The sequence below is a fragment of the Tinamus guttatus genome, unplaced genomic scaffold, assembly GCF_059628265.1.
Source record: "Tinamus guttatus ecotype Peru unplaced genomic scaffold, ASM5962826v1 Tinamus_guttatus_pri_ptg000311l, whole genome shotgun sequence".
In the NCBI taxonomy this organism is placed as follows: domain Eukaryota; kingdom Metazoa; phylum Chordata; class Aves; order Tinamiformes; family Tinamidae; genus Tinamus; species Tinamus guttatus.
The window spans coordinates 1,201,702-1,224,256 of record NW_028288845.1 but is presented as its reverse complement, the minus strand read 5'-3'; the positions used below and the strand labels follow the sequence as shown (position 1 = coordinate 1,224,256).

The window sequence follows — 22,555 nt, the reverse complement described above, 5'->3', positions numbered from 1 at the left end:
AAAATGCAGGTACATATACTCCTGCAAAAAATGGATTAGTGGCATGTTTAGCGTTGTTGTCTTCTCACACCCAATTTAACTTAAAGTACTCGGGAAAAGTCTCAAATTGGTTTTGCCGTTTAGTTCCCAGTGAGCAATTCCTGCTGGTCAAAAGAATGCTTTAAAAACTCTCACCACACCTCTGATTTTAACATGGTTTAGTTCACTGATGAAAAGTGGTGTCAAAGCATTCTAGTTTTGTGCTTAAAAGCTTTTGGAGAGATGTCTACACCAGCAAGCAAGTGCTATTTCAACACTTTTTCATTGTGTTTATTTTAGCTAGCAAAAATAGTAGCCTCAGATGTTTTTTGAATGAGAAGTTGTATAAGGCTTAAAAATAATTGTGTATAGGGACAAATTTCTCATAGAAATAAACAATATATGAGAATTCCACAAGCATGTCGAAATTGAGTTCAAAGCTACTTGTATAAATTTTGAAAATATGTGGAGTGAAAGTTTTTACAAGAATTCATCTCTGTTAATGCAGCATTTTCATAGTCATCACACAGAATTGGTTGGATATGTCTTTCTGAAAACCAGCATGATCTGAAATAGGTCATTGAATTTGAACGTGTTATAATTGTGTATTTTTTTCTTTGCACTGCTTTTAATCATTTTCATTTCCTACGGAGCTCTATTTCCTTTTTTGAATAGGACTACTGTGAAATGGTATTTTACCAGCTCTCAGAACTATCTATTCTGGTGGATCACTTTTATATAGTTGGAATAGGAATTCTGAAAGGTATTTAGATAGATCCTACACATGCATTTGCGATAGAATGAATTTTTTCAGTACATATAACTTCACTGATGAATTTTATTTGAAATACTTGTGACCAAGAAAATTCTCGCTTCACCCAGTCTTGTGACAAAGGCGGTCAGTCTTTTGTTCCTTTTAAACCCATTTAACAATCGATGCTCTAAGTCCTCAGAACTTTATTTGAGGAAGGAGTAAATGGATTTAACTCTCATATGAGAAAATACTATAGTTGATATTTTCTTTGACTACTCCTTTTTCTTTAAGTCTAACAGTCATTTGGTTCAGGCTTTGTATGGGCAGAAGGCCCATAAGGCCCATATATAAGGGTGTGTGTGTATGTGTATATATATATATATATATATTTTCCTCTTGAGTAATACTGATTTTTTGTGGGTTCATTTTGAGGCTTAGAGAATTTATGATACAAGCTGACATGAGATGCCTGAAGTGTGTGCTACTATTTATATTGTGTGGGTCTATCAGCTGAAGTAGTTGACTTAGATTTTGTATCTTCCTTGAACACCTTTATAGCATATAGTCCCTAGAAAAATATGATGAACTGCAATTAATTTTTTAAACATTTAGATTGCATTAAGAATATGTGCATTGCTGGTCTTACGGTCTTTATAAGACATTTAAAGCTCTTATGGCCTTTACAGATACATGCTGTATTTGGTGAATATATGTTAGGTGTGTAGAGGGTCATGAGGGACAAGAAGATAGTAGAATTGGAGAATATTTTACTGCAGCCTTCTTCAGCTCTAAGTAAAATAATGTAAACACCCCGAGTGCTGCAATTCACTGCCGGCCACCTGGTTGACTTAGTTTTTTTACATAGGTGTCATTGTGAATCTTATTTTTTTGTAATATTCACAAGTATGTTTTTAAAGAGCATCTTAGCTATAACTGACAGCATCTGCAGTACTAACAGCTCTTCATAATTAAAATGTTGATAAGTTGGAAACAGTGTAATGAAAAAGACCAGAAAACCTGAGCACCATTTCTCTTACTCAAAGGGAAAAGGTATCGTTGTGAGGCACTTATTTCAGGGGAGATTTTGAGTAGTTTTAAGGAAAAACTGTAAATATTGCCTTTTAATTATAGCTTTGCTGGTTGTGATAAGTAGGCCAGAACCACATAATCTTCCTTTCTGTATAAGAATGTCTGTTAGAATTTCGCAGTTCTGTACATGTGTGGGCTTCAGTTGTGAGTTTTTGTTTTTCCTGTTAGTTTGATCATAATTGGACAGTTAGCAACTGTCATTACATCAGTTGTCCTTAGAACTGATCTGGTTTTTGAATAAACCTCCTTGAACAGCATGGGAGTTTATATTGCCTTTTGTGGCTTTTGTCTGTATTTGGTGAAATCTGCACTGTTTTGTTTATTAAGATTTTAAATTACATGGTTCTAACTGAGGCTCAAGTGAATAGATAGGATTTTTCCCACTCCGTTGTTGCGTTATGTAGCAATGCATTATTAAACAGGAATTAACATTTTTCCCTGCTACATAGTGGTGGATAAAGGAGATATGAAAGGTGCTTTAAAACTTACTAACAATTTTGATATTAAAAAATATTATATAACTTAGAAGCCTTTCATGGGGACGGTCTTAAAAATTTTCCAACGTTGCTTTCTTTTAATCTGATCTGGGCAGGTGTATCTTGCCTAACGTGGTGCTTCTCAGAACTTCAAATAGGTGTTCTGAAGCCTGTGCCTTTGATCTGGAGGGCCGGTAGTCTCTATGCACAAACTTCTAAATTTTCATGACCACGAAAATTCCGCAGTGTCTGGCATGTCTCTGTATGTGATAAAAGTATTTTATGATAAATTGTGACGGATACTCTTGAGACAGTTAGATTAAGTCTATTCACAAAACTTAACGATTCTGTTACAGTTCAGCATAAGTTCTCAACCCTCAGGTTATGCATGTGATCACTGAATATTAAATTTGGCTTCTTGTAGCTATATGTAGAAAACCAGTGTTGAAGGACTGAGTTCCTCTCTCTTGTTTCAAGTCAGTTTTGAGGAAACAGGGATTAGGTTTAGGCATTATAGAAGAAAATTAGCAAAACAAAGCCTGTTTTTTTTTTTTTTTGTATAATTAAAACCATTTAAATTATTACTATTGGTAAAGGTGAAAATACTGATGTACCAAGAGCAGTAAATACAGTTAGATGATTTAAAAGAGGAACTCCTGTGTAGAACATTTCATACAGTTTAGGGAAGGGACAAAAAAAAATCTGCATTTGATGTTTGAATATAGTAAGAAAGAGAATACTTTAAATATTCGCATTTGGACAGTGCTTGCTGTGAAGTTAACTAGGTTCTTTAGTTATTCGTAAAACTAGTGTTTGAAGGGTGGAACTGTCTTGCTTTTAGGTTAAATAGTGCAGTAACATTCATGGAAAACTTGCTTTAATTTTTATGGTTATGGATAAGACACATTCTGTGGAAATGCCAATTTTTGTTTAATATAAAAAAGGAACTCATGAATGATGATAATAACTGAAATTCTTTCTTTCTTTCTTGTTATTCCGTTTGTTTTTAACATGTGGTATAATCTGGACCAAATTTTTAATAGTATCGTATATGTGGATATAATTTCTGTCTGTAACATTGGCTTTTTTTTTTTTCTGTTATACTTGTTTCAGTGTTAGATTTGCTTTTCCGTGCACCGCTGCTATGTGTGTCTGCAGGTGGTATATACATTATATATGCAAAAAAGAAAGGTTATTGCCAGATTGCAACAACACCAATTGTCCTTAAATCTCTAAGTGATTGGCTAAGTGTGTCATCTTCTCCCTACCCCTACACTGGGAAATTGAAAAAAAAAAAAAAAACTTTTTTTAGTCTCTTTATCTACCGTAAAATTTTATCTTTTTATCTATCATAAATGTTCTTGAATTGTTATGCTGTTGATAACTCTGTTCCCATAGTAATAAGCCCAGCAAACCTCTTCAGGTCCTCCTTGTCCCTTTTAGCCCCCAGAATAACTTATTGTGTCACTGGTTTTGAAGTGTCACAGGGAAATGTGGCTGATATCTGAATATGATGTGCATTTATGTTAATATCTGGTGTGCATGTCATAAATTTCCTCTTTGAACAATTAAAAGTTGATTTTGAACAATTCTTAAATGACAAACCACTTGTTAATGAACTAATGTTTTTTTTTTTCAGTTGAAAATCTGATTGCTCTGAGACCTGGTGTCTTCCACAGAGGTTACGGATGTGTAGAACAGATGGGTAGAATTCTTTCCCCTTACAGTTCTTAACTGGGATTGAAAAAGCTATCTTCACTATACTTAAGAACTATTACAGTTTTGGTATAATACAAGTAACTAATATAAAAGATTTACTGAAAAATACCCACATTTGCTACTTATTTAATGGAAATTATTTATTTCAACTTTTTAGTGTTGGAATGTTGGTATTCAACTAACAGAAGTATGGTCATGTTGTAACCCAAATTTTAATATGTTTTGACTTTTGGGTAACTTTTTTTTTTTTTCTGTGCTTGTATACAGTTATGAGAAGAAGGCAGGAGTGTAACAGAGATGTTTCTTTGGATAGTGACCCTTAATCTGTTATGGCGATTACAAGGCAGCCTATTTTATCTGGAACATTGTAGCTGGGATTATAAAAGAAGATGAGGAGAATTAGGGAGCTGAATTTCATTGAAATTTAGGAACTCCAGCAATTTATTATTTTTGTTCATCAACTTGGGTAGGTTTTAGACAAACAACTTTACTTCCTCTTCCTCAAAGACTTAAGAGCAAAAGGCAATGTCAGTGGGAGGGACTGAGCCACCTTCCCTCCGCTGCAGCGTAAGAGCCTGCGTGTGGGGCTGCTTTGGGGAAATGGGAAGCAGAACTAACTTTGTGGTAGTTTGCTCTTATTTACAAAGCCATAAGACCCTGAAAAGTGTACCCTTAGCTGTTCTACCAAGTCTTTTGCAGAGTGCAGTGCTACGATGTGAATGAAGTTGTTAGTCTGGCCTTATTTGTAAATGCTGCAGGGGCTGCCTCGCAACTGATAACGTTTTGTGCCGCTCTTTCCCTGTCTGTCATGTCATATTGACAAACTTCGTTTGGCACCAAGGGGAGCACATCTGAACTCTTGACGTGCAAAGCTGCTTGTCTCTCCCCTTGTGTTTGAGATCTCCAGGGTTAACCTGGAGAGGTGAGGGATGTTCTGCTTCTGCTGTTACGCAGGCCTTTCTTTTTCTCCCATAGCTTGAATTTGAGGAAACTAGGTTTAAGACTGCTACTTTTCAAGTCAATCAAGAGAACTCTGACCTTCTCTTTGTTCTTCAAAATACTGATATCCTTTTGGACAGGAAAGAACAAGTAGGACATTTTTTGATGTCAAATGTTTACATTTATTCCTCTGTTTCATTCAGAATGGACTTTTTGAGTGCTATAATTCCTCTGTGCTGGTAGGCTGTACTCCTTTCCTTTTCGTCTTTTTTTTTTTTTCTTCTTTTTTTTCTTTTTCCCTCACAGGTGTGATTTACACCTTAAGTGATCTATGCAAAATCAGAAATAGGAGGACTGCTGGAGTAAGCCAAAAACATATCTGACAATTCTTCTGTTATCTCATGAAGTTAAATATGAAAGAATAGATTAATTTGCAATGTAAACTTAAACCTCAGCTCTAGCAGAGTTCCCAAAGTAGTGAGAAACCTCCTCTTCCTTACTATTGTTAGGTTGAAGTGCTTTTAGGAAATAAGAGGTTTCGTTATAGGTGTCTTGTAATCATTCTGCCCTTTCAGGCATTGTAATAGTAACAGGCATTGTGGAAATATTTGTTTGAATTGAATGTGTTTGAAACTGAACGTTTCTAAAAGAACCTTAGTTAGGTTATGTTCTGTAATGAGACCAATAGTGCTCTGAGACAGCGCCTTGGATGCAGACCAAACCTATAAATCACTAGGAAGGAGGTGTGACTTCATCTGTTAAGAAATCAGGTTTTAATCTATTTACCTCATCATCTGCATGCTGTCAGGATAGCTTTTCTTTGCTGCTGAAGGCATTTAAAAATGAAGGGGAAAAGGGTTTGCCCAAATCCTACGCTTTTGGGCTTCTACTTTAATTGACAAAAAGACTTTTTTTGTCTTAATCGTGATTTCTGCTTACTTATAGTTCTGCTTTCGCTATGCAAAATCTGATTGAGATGGGAAAGAGAGGTGGATACTGTGATTCCTTCATTTTTGCTACTTTGATGGAATCTTGCCCGTTTTGCAGAGGCCAGAGCCTTTTTGTCTCTTTTTGGTTGATTTTTCTCCAATCTTTATGGGGATATGAGGAGACTATTAGTTCTGGTTACTCTGCTATTTTTTTTTTTTTTGAGCCTAGACATTGCTGGCCATCAATACTTGCAGCTGGAAACTGGAGAAGCCAAGAGTAAGGGTAGCCCACCAAAACAAGAGTAAGTCTTGGACATTAAGAACTGGGTGAAGAATAAACCACAAATGATAAAAGTGATGCTGATATTAAGTATTTTAAGTGATCGCTGCCAGATGTCATCAATTATCTATAGATACAGATTTTTCCCCACAGCCTCTGAGGGACTGTAATAGTGTCATTTGCTGGCACTTCTAGAAGATGTGGTAAGTACTGTATCATCATCTGCAGTTGCTGTTCTGGGTCACAAGCAAAAAATCTGGTTATTAAAACGAGTTTGGGTGATGCAGTACTGTGGTTTCCTTATAACTCCTGCAGCAATTGACTGAAATGGGGTAGGCTAAATGCAAAAGAACAGTAGGAAGTTCAAGGTTTGCCTTTTTCTTTTTTTAAACTCCTAGCTTCCATTCATGTTTTTCAGTGTGTAACAGTCAAAATCTATTCAGATAATTCTGTGGAGAAGTGTTGTGTCTGATGTATCTGGTTATCAGTGATTAGCTTTTATCTGTGAATGTGTTTTAAGTGCGAGTGGAATTGTTGATGACTTTGCTAAAAATGTTTCCTGGGCAATGAAGTGTAGCCTCTGCATCCTCTTGTTGATGTGTTGATATCTACATACTGATGAAGATTTCAAACCTCAGAGGAGTGTGAATATTGAACTTTCCTTGTCATTAGTAGGAAATTATTGTGTCTGCTTATAGTTGAAGAATTTCTTCTTCCATATCCTAATACACCACTTTTTAAGGGATTTTCCTGGAGCAAACACTAGGAGGTTTTTCTCTATCATTGTAAATTCTTGTCTGTTAACAACAACATTGGAAGAGTTTGTAAAAATTTATGTGGTGCTAAGATTCTGACATGCGAAAGGTGTCACTCCTGCTTTTTTTTCTGGATTACCTCATCCGGGATTTACCTTCATCTAGGATGAAGGATCAAGGCAAAGGGTGCTAACTAATGTGTAACAGATTATTTAATACCATCCTGATGAAATGCCTTTCTTGGATGGAAATGGAGACTGCTGGTTTTGTGTTTCCTGGGCTGTGGGTCTGTACCCCTGTGACAGCACAGGTCTAGGTAGCAGCAGTCAGCTGTTTGTCCCCTCACCCATGGGGACAGGAGGCAAAATAGGCTGCAATTACTAGCAGCAAATGTTTACTCAGAGGGCTGCTAACTAACTTTAATTGTTGGTATCCACTCACTTCCTTCAAGGTAGAGGGAGCATAAACACTTACAGTCTGTAATTACAGGCACTTGTCACTCCAGTGCTCTGGAGTATTAGACCTGAAGGATGCCGTGGAAAAAAATGAGCCACGTGTTGGTTGCAGGAATCATTCCAAAATCAATCCGTTTTACTTGGTGGTGTGTAGAATGGTCAAAAATACTATGCAGCTAGTCTGTAAGAAACATGCTGAGTTGCAGTATTTACAACTTTTGAGAATTAACAGTGCCTGCTTGGCCTGAGATGTTTAAGAGAACTTTACAGAATTTGTCTAGAAACTTTTGTTGCAGGAAGGCTCTGACCATGCTTTTGTGAGTACCTGTCCATATGCCTCCTGTATCCTCTCTGTGGATACTCTTACGGAGATTCTGTAGGTCACTTATTACCTCTTCCTCCCTTCTCTCTTGCCCATCCCTTCCTTAAGAAGGCTAAATAGCTGCTTACTAAGTAGCCTTAGTAAGAATAAACAGTCAGGAATTCAGTAGGTTCTGAATGGTTTCCTCCTTAGCCGCCTCTGCCTCCAACTTGCAGCACTTGAAGCTTGTATTCTAAGAAAAAGAACAAATTTTACAGAACAAATGAGCAAATGACAAATTGAGAAGAATATGAAATGAGCTTGTGTTCAAGGGGAACATTGTTGGAAAAACTGAAAAGAATGGAAATTAACCTCCAAAGTGTTCATGCCTGTACGAAGTTACCTGGATTTCTAGTGGTAGATTTACTTCATGTTCTGTCTAAATCTGGGGGTTTCAGTGTTGTTTTTGACTGCAGATGTGAAAGTCAGGGGAAACAAACACCTTGCTACAGCAACGGCCACAAGTTCATAGCCATCTTCACCAGTGCTTTTCAGCTGGAAGAGCAGTACTGGCAGTTTAATAGCTCGGTCTTGCTCAGGGAGCCCTGATCTTCCTGCTTCCCTGCTGTGCAGCTTTGGCCTGTGCCACGAGAAGGGAGCTAATAGTTCTGTGTGTGACTAGATGTGTGTTAGTACCTGGACTTGGGCATCTAGCTGTCTGCACCTTTCGATTTAAGGATTTCTAATGAAGTTATTCCAAAAAGGTAATATTAATAATGTTGACTCCTAGGAAGGAGTCACTAAGAAGTGTATTCAGGACTCTCAGCTTTATATATTGGTCTCACTCTTCAGATAATTGCAATAGAGTGACAGTGATAGTTGGTTCTGGCTCAGTTTTCAATAGGAATGACAGACACTTTTGAACAAAGGGCTGAGGTGTAGCTGAACCTGTGCTGAGGCAATGCTGTGGAAGAGGATCCTTTCAATTCTTTGCAGGTGTTTCAAATGAAACTCTAGTACTTTGTGTGCAGTGACTTATAGCCTAATTACCTCTAGATATACTTTGGGTGTGTTTTGTGTTCAGATATTTTTGTTTGAATTACATCTTTGCATCATTAGCATGAGGCCACTGAAGTTTGGAACTTTTCCAACGAGTGGTTTCTTACCAAGCTGAACAGCTGTACCTCCTGCTAGTACCAGACTTGACACTTTTTGCATTTCCAAAGAAAGATAATCTTTAGATAAAGTGAAGTAAATGAACATATTTCCTGTATTGAGATATTTGCTTTATTGTGTCTTTCTGAATCTGGGTTAATGGGTTCACAAGCACGACAACCACGCAATTTGATTTTAAAATATAACCATAAGAGTTTACAGTAAGAATGGGAATGGAGTCTCATGTAGGCTCTGATCTTGTAATCACATTTATGGAAGTGGATCACTTAGATGATTTATGTGTAGGAACTTAGAGTAGCGTAAATTCTAAATCTTCATTGTTGGGTCAGACTGCAGATCAGGATGAAAGTCTTTTAACAGTGATGCTGGAGAAGCTGTTCTACAGAGTTCTGAAGTAGCATCACAAACTAGTTTTATCTTTTCATTTTGGGGAAATGACAGTGAAAGCCTGATTTAAGAATGAGAACAGAGATGAACTTGCTTTCTAAATATTCTAGGATTATTGAGATGATGATGACACAGGAGCAGCTTATCTGTTCCAAAACAGACAACTTTTTGAAATTTTCAGAGAAAATGATAACATATTTTTTTCTGAAGATTTATTTGCTGTTTGATACAGTGCAGTTATTTAAAATGTTAGGGATCTTTGGCTAGAAGTCACTGATGAGAAAACAAGCTAGCTAAGTTTGATGCTTTTTAGAATGCAGCTCTTCGAACTCCATGCCCTAGCACGTTAGCAAATCTGCTTCTCAGAAAACCACATGGCTATTAGTAATCTAAAGCCTAAAGCGAGTAAGTGGCAGAAAGTTCTCTGTTTGTATTTAGTGAGTTTGCAGAAATAGTCTTCCCAATCATTTTTTAATAGCATTTGGATTAAAAGTAGAAATAACGAGCAGTTTGTTTTTAACTATTTTGAGAACAGATCTGAATTATTAGGTGTACTACCCATGCAACAGATAAAAATGTTTACTGACTAACCACAAAAGAAGAAGCAGTGCTGCAATGTCTCTTCAAACTAGTAATCTGTGATTTGCCTAATTTATTCTGAACTTTTTTTTTTTCCTTTTGGTTTTTAATGTGGTGAGGCAATTAAATTGCAATTCAGATAAAAAGGTTGTCATGTTGGTTGAGAGATTTGTGTGATTAGCAAGGGGAGAAATACTATAGGTAAATGTTGCCCTCAGCCTGTTCTCGCTTTGAAAATAAAACCTTTCTTTTAATAAAACCTGAGAAGCTTTTACTTTAATTGTTCTCTGCAATATTAAATGGTTACCTTCATTATCAGTACTTGTAAAATTGCTTGTTCAGGAAGGCTTGAGAAAATAATTTCCCTGAAGAGACACCAATGTATCAAATGCAAATTAAAAAGAAAAATCATTCAGTATTGTAGATAGCAAGCAGGAAAAAAGCTTGGCAATTCAACCATATTTCTTCTGCTATTTTGGAGTATTGATTTTTGGGAGAATGGAGGCCAAGAATTTCCAAAAGTGTTTGCGGGCTGCTTATGCTTAGACGCACATTGACAAAACTCTTAGGTTTCAGAAACATGCAGATTAGCAGGTTAATAGCTCTGGTATCCGGAGAGTGGAAAAAGTAGTAAATTGTAGGGGGTTTTTGTTATTGTTGTTGTTTTCATGTTGTAATCATGAAAACCTTTAATCTTAACTGAAACTCCCAAAGACTAAAAGAATGGAGGAATATATGGCTTGTTTTGATTTTCTTCACCATGTTCTCCCTTCAGGGAGCGAATGCACCTTAATATGAGCTTTACTTTTGTTTATAGTGCCTAGAAAACTTGATATTCTGAAATTAAATCTATAAAGTGACTTTTTAATTAAAAAAAGTTGTATTTATTTTTGCCTTTGATTACAAATGCAGGCAAATCTAGTCTTCCTTGTCTTTCCTTCCACCCTTCCCTTAGTGTTTTTCAGGTGGAAGAAGAGGGAGCAGAGAGGTAGGATAGTTTGCTCACTTTTGTCCTCTCTCGTGTAATGCTATTCTTTACTCTGTTCTCACTTTCTGCTTTCATATTTAAGGCTGCTTTGAAAGTATGAGCTGACTCAAGGATATTTTCTTTCTTTACAGTGATGCTGGGAATAGTAGCTTTATTTTCTTTAGATGTAAAATGTTAGATGAATTTATTTTTGTATGAACTTAACTTTAAATGTTGCCTTTTAAATTGGATTAGTTAAAATGTGTTTTTCTAAGTTGCCTATTGCTTGAGTGTATGATAAACTTTGTGTCGTGGCAGCAGCGCACTTCTGCTGCTGCCCTTACTGAGCCTGTGCAATTGCTGCAGGTTCAACCTCATACAGAGAGCATCATATTTTGAAGCACCTTTTTTGACAAATAATTTAGATTGATAAAACACATTTATAAATAGATTTTTTGCAATTTCATGCATAGTTGACGACAAAATTGGTTTTCTGCTATGTTGAGAATTTTTAAGGAGCATCTGTCACTAAACTTCTCTTGATTTGGTATTTAGTAATTTATATATTGTGTGAGTAACAGATGCATATTCTGCTTGATTTGCTGTCTGTCTTTTAGGAAATAATTCAATCTTTGTGCAATAGAAATATGCTCCATACAGCTGGCAATTTTAGAGATTTTTTTTTCCTGATATCACCTTTAAGTATTTAAATACACTGAAATATCTCTGTAGTAGGCACATAATACCTTGGCCATTAACACTGTGCTGTAAATAAACGCCTAGTTAGCTCAAGCTGATAACTAGTAAGGTTGCTGACTCTGTGACAGACATTATTGTCTTTTACTGCACGAGTTAATTTGAAACCTGATTAAGAAGGTCAAGGTTGCAGTATGGTTTATAAGGTACTAAGTAGCCTGTTAGCATGGGAGGAAAATTAACTGACCATAAGCTTTTGCAAAAGCAGTAGGGAAGAGTATAACAACACCCATGATCGCCCCTCTCCATGCTGCCCATGCTTTGCTGTCACGTTCTGTGGACTCACATATTTCAAATGATGCTTTTCATAACCAGCAAGAGTTTCAAGAAGGAGTTATGTCAGCACAGTTTGTCTTTTGCTAAAGTTTGAGAAACCTGAAGATGTTGAAAGTAACCAAAGGTGGTAGAAGCCCTTACTGCTGGCAGCAGGGAGCAGCTGCTGCTCTGGTCTGTCTTGATTCTAAACACTTAATGTTTTTTTTGTTGTTTGTTTAATGTTACAGATGACCATGGACGAGAAATATGTAAACAGCATTTGGGATCTCCTGAAAAATGCAATCCAAGAGATCCAGCGCAAGAACAATAGTGGTCTCAGTTTTGAGGAGCTATATAGGAACGCGTATACTATGGTGTTGCATAAACATGGAGAAAAACTCTATACTGGACTAAGAGAAGTGGTCACCGAGCATCTCATAAACAAGGTAGGTAATTTTAGGAATTAAAACTGAGGAATTAAAACTGAAGTCTTTTACTGGTACAGAAGAATTCTGTATGGTTATCTATTTGACAAAAATCTAGATTTGTTATATTTCCTTGTGTTGAAGTCATATTGCTGCCCTCAAAAATGCTCAGTTTAGAGCTAGATTCAAGCTTAAATAATTTGGAATTCCAGATACTGTTCGCTGTAAATCACTAATGGAAAGTGGACCATAAAAAGTATCTGAAAGTAAAATGGGAAATATCTTTAACTGAAACATTGCTGCTGAGATCTGGGATTTTTCAAAAAGATTTGTGGCCTTCTAGTGGCATATTGTGACTTTCTCGGGTAAAGTTTTGATTTGCATTCCAGTCGGTCATTTTTTTTCGTCTGTGGAACCACCGTAAAAACTTGTTTGTTATGGGCTAATGAACTAATTCACAATTTACTGAAAGAGTTGTGCTGGGATTACACTATTTAAAGAGGTGCTAGGCAGTGTGCAAAAGCATCAGCTCAGCAGCAACAAAAGTCCTGAGTAGTCTGCATTCTGTCATTTCAGCCTTTTCAAAACTGTGTAATTCAGTCCAAATTACATGCAGAAAGATTTCTGAAGAAACATTTGAGAAAAGGGCTCTTCCTGTCTCATGATAAATGATGGACCTGCACCTCTTTTGTCTTTAGGAGGAAAGTTTATTGTTGATGAATAAGTATATTATTTAAACAAAGTTAAACCTCATTATTTCTGAGTCCACATAATATTTAGAGATAACATGGTTGTAGATTCGGGGAAGATGCCTGCATTTAGTCCTTGCAGCAAAACCCCCATTCCAGCTGTCTTCAAGGAGAGATGAGTGTCTATGCTGGCTGTGGGTCCAAACTGAATGTCAGATTTTTGTGCTGTTATTACAAGTTTTGATTAGGAAAGTCATACACAATCATGTGTCTTGAATGATTACCTTGGCAGAATTACAGAGGATGGATGGGAGGTTTATGTAGAAATAACTTTTGCTCCTACTAAATGGAGTTACTACTGTTACTATGCAGAGAAAAGGGTATTACTGCTTTGGCACAATTTAAGAGATTTCTTTCTAAAATTCCTGATTTTAAGAGGGGTGGTCCAGGCAAGTGTAGTCCAAAAAATGCTTTGAATATGGAACTTTTTATTGTTTGCATGAGTGGAAATATCATATATGAAGTAGCTAAATAATTTATGGCTCTCTCATATAATTGTAGCGCATCTGTGTCTCTCAAGTACTTGTCTTGATAATATGTGCATTCATAATCTGTACTATTCATATAATATTGCCATATGTGGCAAATGATTGAGTCTTTCTGTGCCTTTCATATGCTTGTGTTTACAGCAATGTTTGATAATAATCAGGACTCTAGACTTTCAGATTTGATTAAAACTTTGAGATTTGAGCAAACTTTTCTGTTGCTATTCTGCTTATTTAAATTATCCATATACAAAATCCATTTTTGTGGGGCACTGGCTGTGTCAAATGGACAAAGAGCTGAAGATCCTCTGAGTTTGTCCTATCACTGCAGTGGCCAAGAGGCTTTCACAGGTATTGATGTAGAGAAAATCTTTGTGACACTGAATGTTGTTTACCTGATGCTTTTAAAAACTGTTCTCTGATTCTCTGATCTTTAACTTTAATTATCAAAACGTATGTCTAGAAAGGATAAAAACGGATGACTAAAAGCTCAGAGAAAGTGCATAGGGTTGAAGTTTTTTAAATGAAAAGGCCTAATATTGAGTTTCTGTAGTTAAATACTATAAATGGCTAAGTTACTCAGATGTCTGGTTATGCATACCTGTAAGATAAGTCCTTCCAGGAGAAGGAGAAAAAAAAAGTGACTTCAAGTCCTGAAAACTAGGAAAACCAAAACAAAATGGTTTCTCTGGAATATTCTTAGATTCAAAGCTACTGTTTCTTTTTGGAGTTTCCTTAAGAATGTTGTGTTGGAGTAGATATAGCCAGAAATGTGGGGAAAAAAAGTTTATTGTTTATTAAGAATAATATCAGTTCAGACACAATCATGAGGTGGCATTTCGTAAGTACTAATTGTAAGATAGATAAAACCATGTTACCTGTTTAACATCATGTTTTCTATAACAGAAAATTAATCTTCATTTTCAGTTGCTATTTCCAAGGGTAGTTCCCCTTGTTATTTACTACATATATTCTATTTACTGGTCTTTGCAAAGTTATATTCCAAGAACAAAGGGTGGATGCATGAGTTTGAAAAGGGAGAATTTTGCCAACTACAATGTTGTTCACTGAAATCCCTTAGCTTTTGTCAAAATGAAAGTGTCAGAAATGATGAGTCGTTAGTAAAGGACACCAGGGCAGCGTTTCAGAGAAGCCAAACCCAAATTTTGGATATCTGGTATCCTTGAAACAGAACTGCCTTTTGCCATCAGCATCTGCTGGTTACCCTTCTGGAACCAAGTTAGATTCCTGCAGTGTTGCAGTCCAGCTCGCTAATCAAGAATAGATGTAGAGAATAGGTAGAGGCAGGCTATTTATTCAGATGTTTTCACAAATATTTGTTGAGTTTGGAATGTAAGAGGGTTTTTTTTTTTGGTGTGGCAGAGTCAAGAGCTGTATTTTTGTTTTATACCTGTTTAATTGCTAGTTGAAAGTCTTGCTCGCCCAGCATCTTTATCAGAAAGAAACTAAACACTTTAAAGTAGAAAATTATTTAACATCTAAACAAGAAAACTTAATACGACATGTTGCCTTTATAGTCTGTTTATTTGTAAATAAAGTGATAGGTGCATACGTGGTTGGTGTAAGTGCACAGGATATAAGCTCGCACGCAGCTGCTTGGTGGGGAAGCAGTAAACCAGGGAGCTTCCTCTGCAGCACTGGTAGAACGGGCTGTCCTGAGTTGTCTTGCATTTAGCACAGGATAAGGACGTGTTACACTTGTTTTGGTCTGTTGGGATTGTTATTAAAGCATAGTACATGTAAAATCAAATTTAAAAATGGCATTGAGTACAAAGTGCTAAAGTCTTTTGCCTTAATTCAAGTATAAAGTGTCGTGACTTGAATTCTTTTGCACAGAGAGGGTTCCACAGGATCCGTGAGGCAGGGAGGCAGGAGCAGGTGTGTGTGTTGCCGCTCAGGGGACAGGCGCTCGGTGACCACGGGGCCGTGCTGCGAGCCCGGCGGGCACTGCGTGACCTGGAGCCCCGCAGCTTCATCTTCCTCTCTCCTCAAGGACTTGCAAATATCTTGAGAAGGTTTTACGTTATGTGGAGAGTGAAAGGGTGTGGGAAGCTGCCAGAAAGTCAGCACGAATCAGAATCCACAATATTTCTGTGGTTTTGGGTGTGTGGATCTTGATGTTATTTTATTTTTTCTCCTTTCGTGGAAAGGACAGCAGCTGTGGGGGTAAACAGATATTTCTAGTGAAGTGTTAGTAGGTTTGTAAAAGCAACAGATTTACTAAACTTTAAGCTTTTCATGTATTATCTTTTAGACCATTTTAAAGGCTTTTTGTTTTTGTTATTTATTTGTTTTTTGTTTTCCTAGAAGGTGATTGAATTTTCTTCCTAGAAAAAAATTGTAATAAGTGTAGACCATTATTCAGAAGGTGCCTTGTCCCTTGCCTCTCCCCTCCAAAGGCTTGGGCTGGTCAGTTGCTAAGAGTGTTGGGAATTATGTGACTGAATGATTCCTGCTGCTGTGTCTGTGCAGATGCTGTAAGAAGGAAAATGCTGTGCCATAAATCTGCACTGGGTATACTTGACAGAGAATTATTTAAAGGAATTGAAAAATATATGGATGTACTATTCTCAAAGATGGGAGAGATGCTTGCTATGTTTCCTTCGTATTCAGGTCATATTCAGTGTAAAATAGGGGAGACAAAAGTCTTATACAAAATTTTATTCCTGCAAATATAAGAAGGCTGTGTGTAAATTATGAACCTCGTAGTTTTTGTAGACTGCATATGGACAGTCCTAGTGGAGCTGGGTATGCCTGCAAACCCCCTGCATGCCTTCAAAGATAGGGGTGTAGGGATCTCTTCAAGCTCAGCTAATATAAAGTAACTTTCTGCTGATTAACATTTTCCAGACTGATTTTTTCTTAAGGGTTTGGAAGAGCAGAAACCATTTCTGAAAGCCTTCCTTCTTGACAGAAGAGAGCAAATATTCTTTCCCCCACACCACTGCAAGTCATTTTTTCCACCAAAGAGGCTTTAGTCATGCCATTTCATGGCTACAGTGTTTCGTGCATTACAATGTATTTGTACATTGGGTGAATATGGAGCATCCTCGTGTTCTGCGTCTGGAAGTTAAGCATTGTGTTTCTCAAAGGGTACTTAACTTTGCATGGCGACTCTATTTTCAATCTTCTAGCAGATTTTAGTAAGTGAAATAATTCTTGGTGCAGTGATGCTGATGGTTGGCCCCGTGGTACAGGCTTGGGGAACGAAGGGTAAATGCTGGTCGCTGTCAGAAAGGCTGCAGTGGAGGAGCAGGGCTGAGTGTGCAGTGCAACCACCTCATGTGTTTTCCAAAAGCAAGAGGAGGTTGTGCAGCTCTGGGGGTAGCAGTTCTCAAGATGTCAGAAAACTCTAAGCAACCCATGACTATAGCTAGGGTCAGTCAGTGTTAGCAGGGAGGTGCCTTGAAGCCGGATGGTTTGCGTGGTGCCATGTGGTGCTTCTTGCTTTGCCCGTGTAAGTTAATGGAGTACGTGTAACGGAGCGGTGTCCGTCAGCAGTTTGCAGTCAACATTGGTGTGGGTTGCTGCTGCTTGTTACGTGTGTTTTGTTTGCCTGCTTCAGTTCTTAGTACCCAGACACCTTGCCTCCTTCCATCCCATACACATTCCTGTTTATGCTACGATACAGATGATGTTCAGACAGACAAAAATTTCAAGACAGGGAAAATTGTATTAGCACGAGGATATGAGTTAGAGGTGTAATAATCACATGTCACTCTGACTGTACCAAACTATCGTCTTGGTTGCCCCCAGGAATTTGGGGAATGTGGACAGTGTGACACTGATCCCATTTATTGCACTGGCATAGTCAAAATTAGTAGCTTGGCCTTATTAGAAGGACAGGAAAAAAAAAGAGCAGAAAGAGAGGGCATCTGCAGGGAAGTGCTCCTGACCTGGTTCTTACAAAATGGGGAAGTTGCATTTTCCTCAGCTGCCTTTTTTTTTTTTTTTTTTCGGACCTTCAAAGGAAGGCAAAAAAGAACTTGTGAAGGTGACCAGCTTAAGTACAGCCAGGGTGCTGGCATCTAGTGTTGGGAATAAAATACACCTCCACAGGAAATACAAGTGCTGTATTTCTCGAGGGAAACAGAATGATTTTTGTGCAGAAAGATGGTTCTGGTGGGAGGTTGTCTGGCAGTGGAGTAGAGCCTGTGTGTTGGGATTATGTATGGTTGGTATCTCATTCATTGTATATTGAAGCCTGTCTCTGTCAGGTGAAGTTTTTGCAGAAGGAGTTGTCTGCTTTGGTGATGTGTTGAAAATAGTTGACAACAGAAGAAGTTTGAGCTGTGTCTTCTGTAAAAATCCTACTCAGTTCTTCATAGTATTGACAGGTAGCTGGAGTTATGCTAGAAGCATTTTTTAAAGTCATCTTGTGAATTCATATTTTGAATTTTTGTACTAAATTATGGGACCAGAGTGGGTAAGCCAGCATGTGTATGGGACAGTAAGAGCCAGGATGTCTGTGTCAGCAGCTGAATGGGGTGGTGATGTAGCCACTGTGACCTGAGCATTAGGCATCACAAATTAATGAGGCTGGATGACTAGCTTGCCAAAATACTTTGGGTCACTGATGTGGGCAAGTTAAGTGGTCACAAGGTTTGCGTGATCATAAGAATAAATTGCTCCTGATTCTAACTGAAATAAAATCTTAGAAACAATTGGCTGGTTGTATTAATGTAGTCAGCATCATGAAGAAAGGGATTTCTGTGTTAAGAAATGCAGTTGGAGTGTAGGACATTTAACTGTGGACTCTGTGCATTGTGAAAAGCTTGCAGTTAAATACTGTGGGTCATTCTGCACGTGCGTTGGTGGGCCGGGAGCCCGGCGGAGCGTTCCTGGACCCTCCCGTACCGCCTTGGCTCGAGCGCGTTGCCCCGCAGCCTCTGCGCACGCCTTGGCCGCCGCGGGCCGGTTCCTGCGCGCGGCCGGAGCTCGGCCGTGGCGCTGGCGCCTCGGGGTGCAGGAGATCCCTCCTGCTCCTGCCTCAAGCTGCTGCTTGTGCCTGGTCCTCTTCAGCGCTGCTGTAGCCCAGGCGGCGGGGGAGCTGTGTGGGCAGCCCCAGCACAGTGCCAGCCCCGGCCCTGCAGACGGGGCACTGAGGACCACACAGATGCTCCAGCAGGTTCTTCCCAAAGTGAGGATGCCGGGGTTTTGCAGCGGTGTCCTTCCAGTGTACAGGAAACGCCTGAGAGGAGCATTTGGTTTAGCTTCCTAGCAAGTTGCTTGTATCGAAATGCAAGGGAAACTTTAGTAACAAATAAAAATGTGGTTCTAATTTTGTTAGTTTAGAAAAAAGCCCAACTTCACAACTACTGGTCTTCAACCTACTTGTCTATAAGGTAGCAGCCTCCAGTCTGTAACAGAAATTGTATAAAATGTTTGCCTATTGAACCATTTACCTACTTAGGTGAGGTTTCAGGTGCACGGTCAGATCACTTGGTGCGTAGCTCCAAGCCCCGCTGTGCAAGCAGAGTGTCGCAGAGCTGCAGCAGCTCCGAGCGCTGCCTGCCCAGACCTGCCGGCCTTGGGTGTTACCAACAGCCGTGGCCATCGGCACCTCCCAGCCCCAGCTAGAGCTGGGGATGCTGCTGCTAATATCATCCCCCCTTTGCAGGCCATTGACCTGCTTGCGTTTGAAAGAGGGGCAGGAAACATTTCTTCAGACGTGCATTGAAAATTTTTATTTTCATTATTACTAGAAGAAATTCTAGCATTTTATCTCGCGCGAAGAATTGTATTGTAATAGAATAGTGGGGGGAAAAAAAGCAAAGGCTATTTTTCAGAACTGTTGTTTGTTGCAATTTTATATTGTCTTGGTATGTTTTACTATATGTCATCATGACCAATTTTGTACCTGCACGTGTTTCCCTGTATATGTTGCAGTGTGTAGTATTCACTAGCACTACCCAATACTCTGAAAAGGTTTGTGTTAGTAAAGTTAAAATTTAATTGAAACATTACAGCGTAGGAAATTAAAACTTCAAGAAGTTATGTAAAATTATTTGTAACATTTGAGACTTCAGGTATTACTTTGAAATTTAATCTGTTTGGTTATTTTCTGTGCGGTGTTTTGTTTTTGTTTTGTTTTTACTGGTGTAAAGCTGTGCTTTTTTTTCTGCTGAAGTAAAATGTGAAACACCTGGAAATTGTGAACTTGTGATATTCAGGGTAACAGAGGAGCAGTGTTTGAGTTTTGTTTTTATTTGTGTGTCTTTTTTAAGCAAAGCTTATGAATATTTAAATGATGTAGAAGAAAGTGATTTGGCTTCATGGCATTGTTTATTCTTGTGATAGGTGCGAGAAGATGTGCTAAACTCCTTGAACAACAACTTTCTACAAACACTAAACCAAGCCTGGAATGATCATCAGACAGCAATGGTGATGATTAGAGACATTCTGATGTATATGGTAGGTATTTGAGGATTCTGCTTTTTCGCATACTTAAGGTGATGCAGTTTTCATATGTGAACAAATGAGGTGGGGGAATGAAAAGCAAGATGTACTTAACATCCTGTGAGAAACAGTTACCTCAGACAGAGACTACTAAAAAACATATATGAATGATGTGCTGACACCAAGTTATTTCTGAAAAAACACTTTTCTGCTGTCACTTATGGGCTGCTTTCAACAGCCAAAGAGGAATAAACAAATAATTACTTCAGTTTATGCAGTTTATTTTTCTATGACTGGGTGATCCACCTGAATAATTTCTTTAACTTGCCTTGAGCTATGACTTGTGACACTGAGATAGTGTCTTAAACCATCTTACTGTGTTTGCAACCTTCCACTGAAGTTGCTGTTATCCCTTGTTATGCGGTTACATGCATTCTGTCTCTGCAGTTATTACAGGTATGTAAGAAATGCCATTCTTATTTCAGCTTGCATCTTTATTGCTTCTGTCTTTGCCTTTAGCTCAGAAGATGCGTTTGAATTAACAGTGATTGAATTTTGGAATTCTTGAAAATAATCCTAGGGACAGGATTACTCACTATACATACATGAGCATATCATCTTGGGTGGGATTGTTATAATTATAAAATATTTTTTTCTTTTTTTTTTTTTTCTTTTTTTGAGGAGAGGCCTCAGAGTATTATGCCTAAATTATATTATGCTTTAGATTAGTAGGTTAATGTTTAAAATCCAGAACCATATGCATGCTGGGAGGGTGCAGGAGAGTGCATTCTTGTGTACTATTCAAACAAAGTCTTAATTATAGGTAAAAAAATATTTTGACTGCAAACAGATGTAGAAACAATAAAGAAAAAAAATCATGTAACTGGCTAACATGGTAATTTCCAGAGCTGAATCCTATCTAGTCTTGCTTATCGGTTAACTAGTTAATTTGATTAATTAGAATTGGACTTAGGAGAAGAACTCTAGTTAAAAACAAACAGCAGTCAAAAGCTCTTGCTTTTAATTTTAACATTTTTATTGGCTGAACATCTGAAGTTATTTAAATGCTAGTTTATCTCTCAAGGAATAATTAAAATGTCAGAATAAGATCCTTGGGGACAACAGGTAATGCCTAATGGCCTTAAAAAGGTACACTTGACCTAGAAAGGAAGTGAGAATACATTACCCAATACATACACAGGGAGTGCTTATTTGTGTGTGCTGATCTTTTGATAAAATGTCTTCAGTTATACTTAAGGATCTGAGTTCCTTCCCTTGACGAGAGGTTCTCTAATTTGTTTGTGGAGATCAAACACAAATCAGTTGTTTATATCAGGACAAATTAAATGAGAAATTTAGATGGGAATAATATCTGCAAGAATGGTTAATCATTAGAATAACTGAACTCAGCCAGTGGTGAACTTTCTGAGACATCAAAAGATGGAAATCAGAGCTTTCTAGGCGAGTAACTGTTACATTTTTAAGCAAAGACCGTTCAACATTTGGGTGCAGGAGGTTGGATGCTCCAAGATGCAGAAGTGGTCAGACTGAACAGTGCAGTGTTGTCTGCTGCCTCACAAAGTCAGTAAGTGGTTCATCCCTCCGATCCCTTTCCTGCAGAGAAAGTCGGTTCATAGCCCCTTTCTGCTGCAGTGTGTGGAGGATCAAGTAGCCCTGTCCTTGTCCTGTCTCATCTATTAGGCAGGAGCTCCTTACCCATTAATTTCACTGACATCAAACTATGGTTCCTTTGGTACCGGGAGGTAAATTTCATGATTGTGTCTTCTTGAATTCTAACATGACCGTCTTAAGTTCTTGCTTCGGCTAAGCAATGTATGTCCTAGTCTAAACTGAGCTCTACCTGGTCTCATGCCGGTTCGTGTTCTCGCCTGATTTTGACCAGCAGCCGCACTATGATCTGCCTAGTTCCTGCTTAATTTCTGGTCTGCTTTATAATGTAGTTCTAGTGTAAAATTTTGTGACCTCTAATTGCCCAGTAACTCCAGTTCTAGTCAGCTTGAGATATTTCAGTTTCCACAACTGTTCCAGATATGTGTGGCCCTACCCACTGTGTTTTGTCATCTGTATGAACTAACTCTGCTCCTTTTAGTTCACACATTTAGGCCACAATCATCAGTATCAGAATACATGTAATGACTCTCTGTAAATTCATGGAATGGTCTGCAGCCCTATATTAAGCAGTGAAGTCATCTACTACATTTGGTTGTATCCGAAATCCGGGCTCAGCTGTGTTTGCAGTGTCATACATATACCTATGATAGCTTTTTATTCAGGAACTGGATGCAGTGAGAGCAGAGTGGGTGCAGGTTTTTGGTGTCCCATGCAGTTTCTGTGTGTGTGTGTGTGTGTGTATACTTAGAATGGCTTATGGAAGGGATGTTATACTGAATTTTGGCATCCCAAGTTCATTGTATGTATTACTTACATTAGCTACATTTAAAGCAATTGCAGTTGTGCTGGTGCAGTGATCACACCCCCGACTGCATTATAGGTGTGTGCTCAGTGCCAGAAAACCCTGCCAGAGATTCACGGGGACTCTTGAGAGTGCAGGTTTGCATTTTGAGGGAGGCAGAGCATCCCCTTCTGCTTGGGGCAGTGCACAGAGCTGATGTCTCGGTTT

At 38.3% G+C, this 22,555-nt stretch overlaps 1 protein-coding gene across 1 annotated transcript in view; it reads left to right on the top strand.

Moving 5' to 3' along the window:
- The window catches only part of CUL3 (cullin 3), a 44,907-nt gene that overhangs the window by 3,345 nt on the left and 19,007 nt on the right, over positions 1-22,555 (top strand). Inside the window, exons 2-3 of the mRNA XM_088528490.1 lie at positions 12,084-12,281; positions 19,816-19,929. Coding sequence (XP_088384616.1) covers positions 12,084-12,281; positions 19,816-19,929 — 312 coding nt within the window. The remainder of the gene's footprint in view (positions 1-12,083; positions 12,282-19,815; positions 19,930-22,555) is intronic.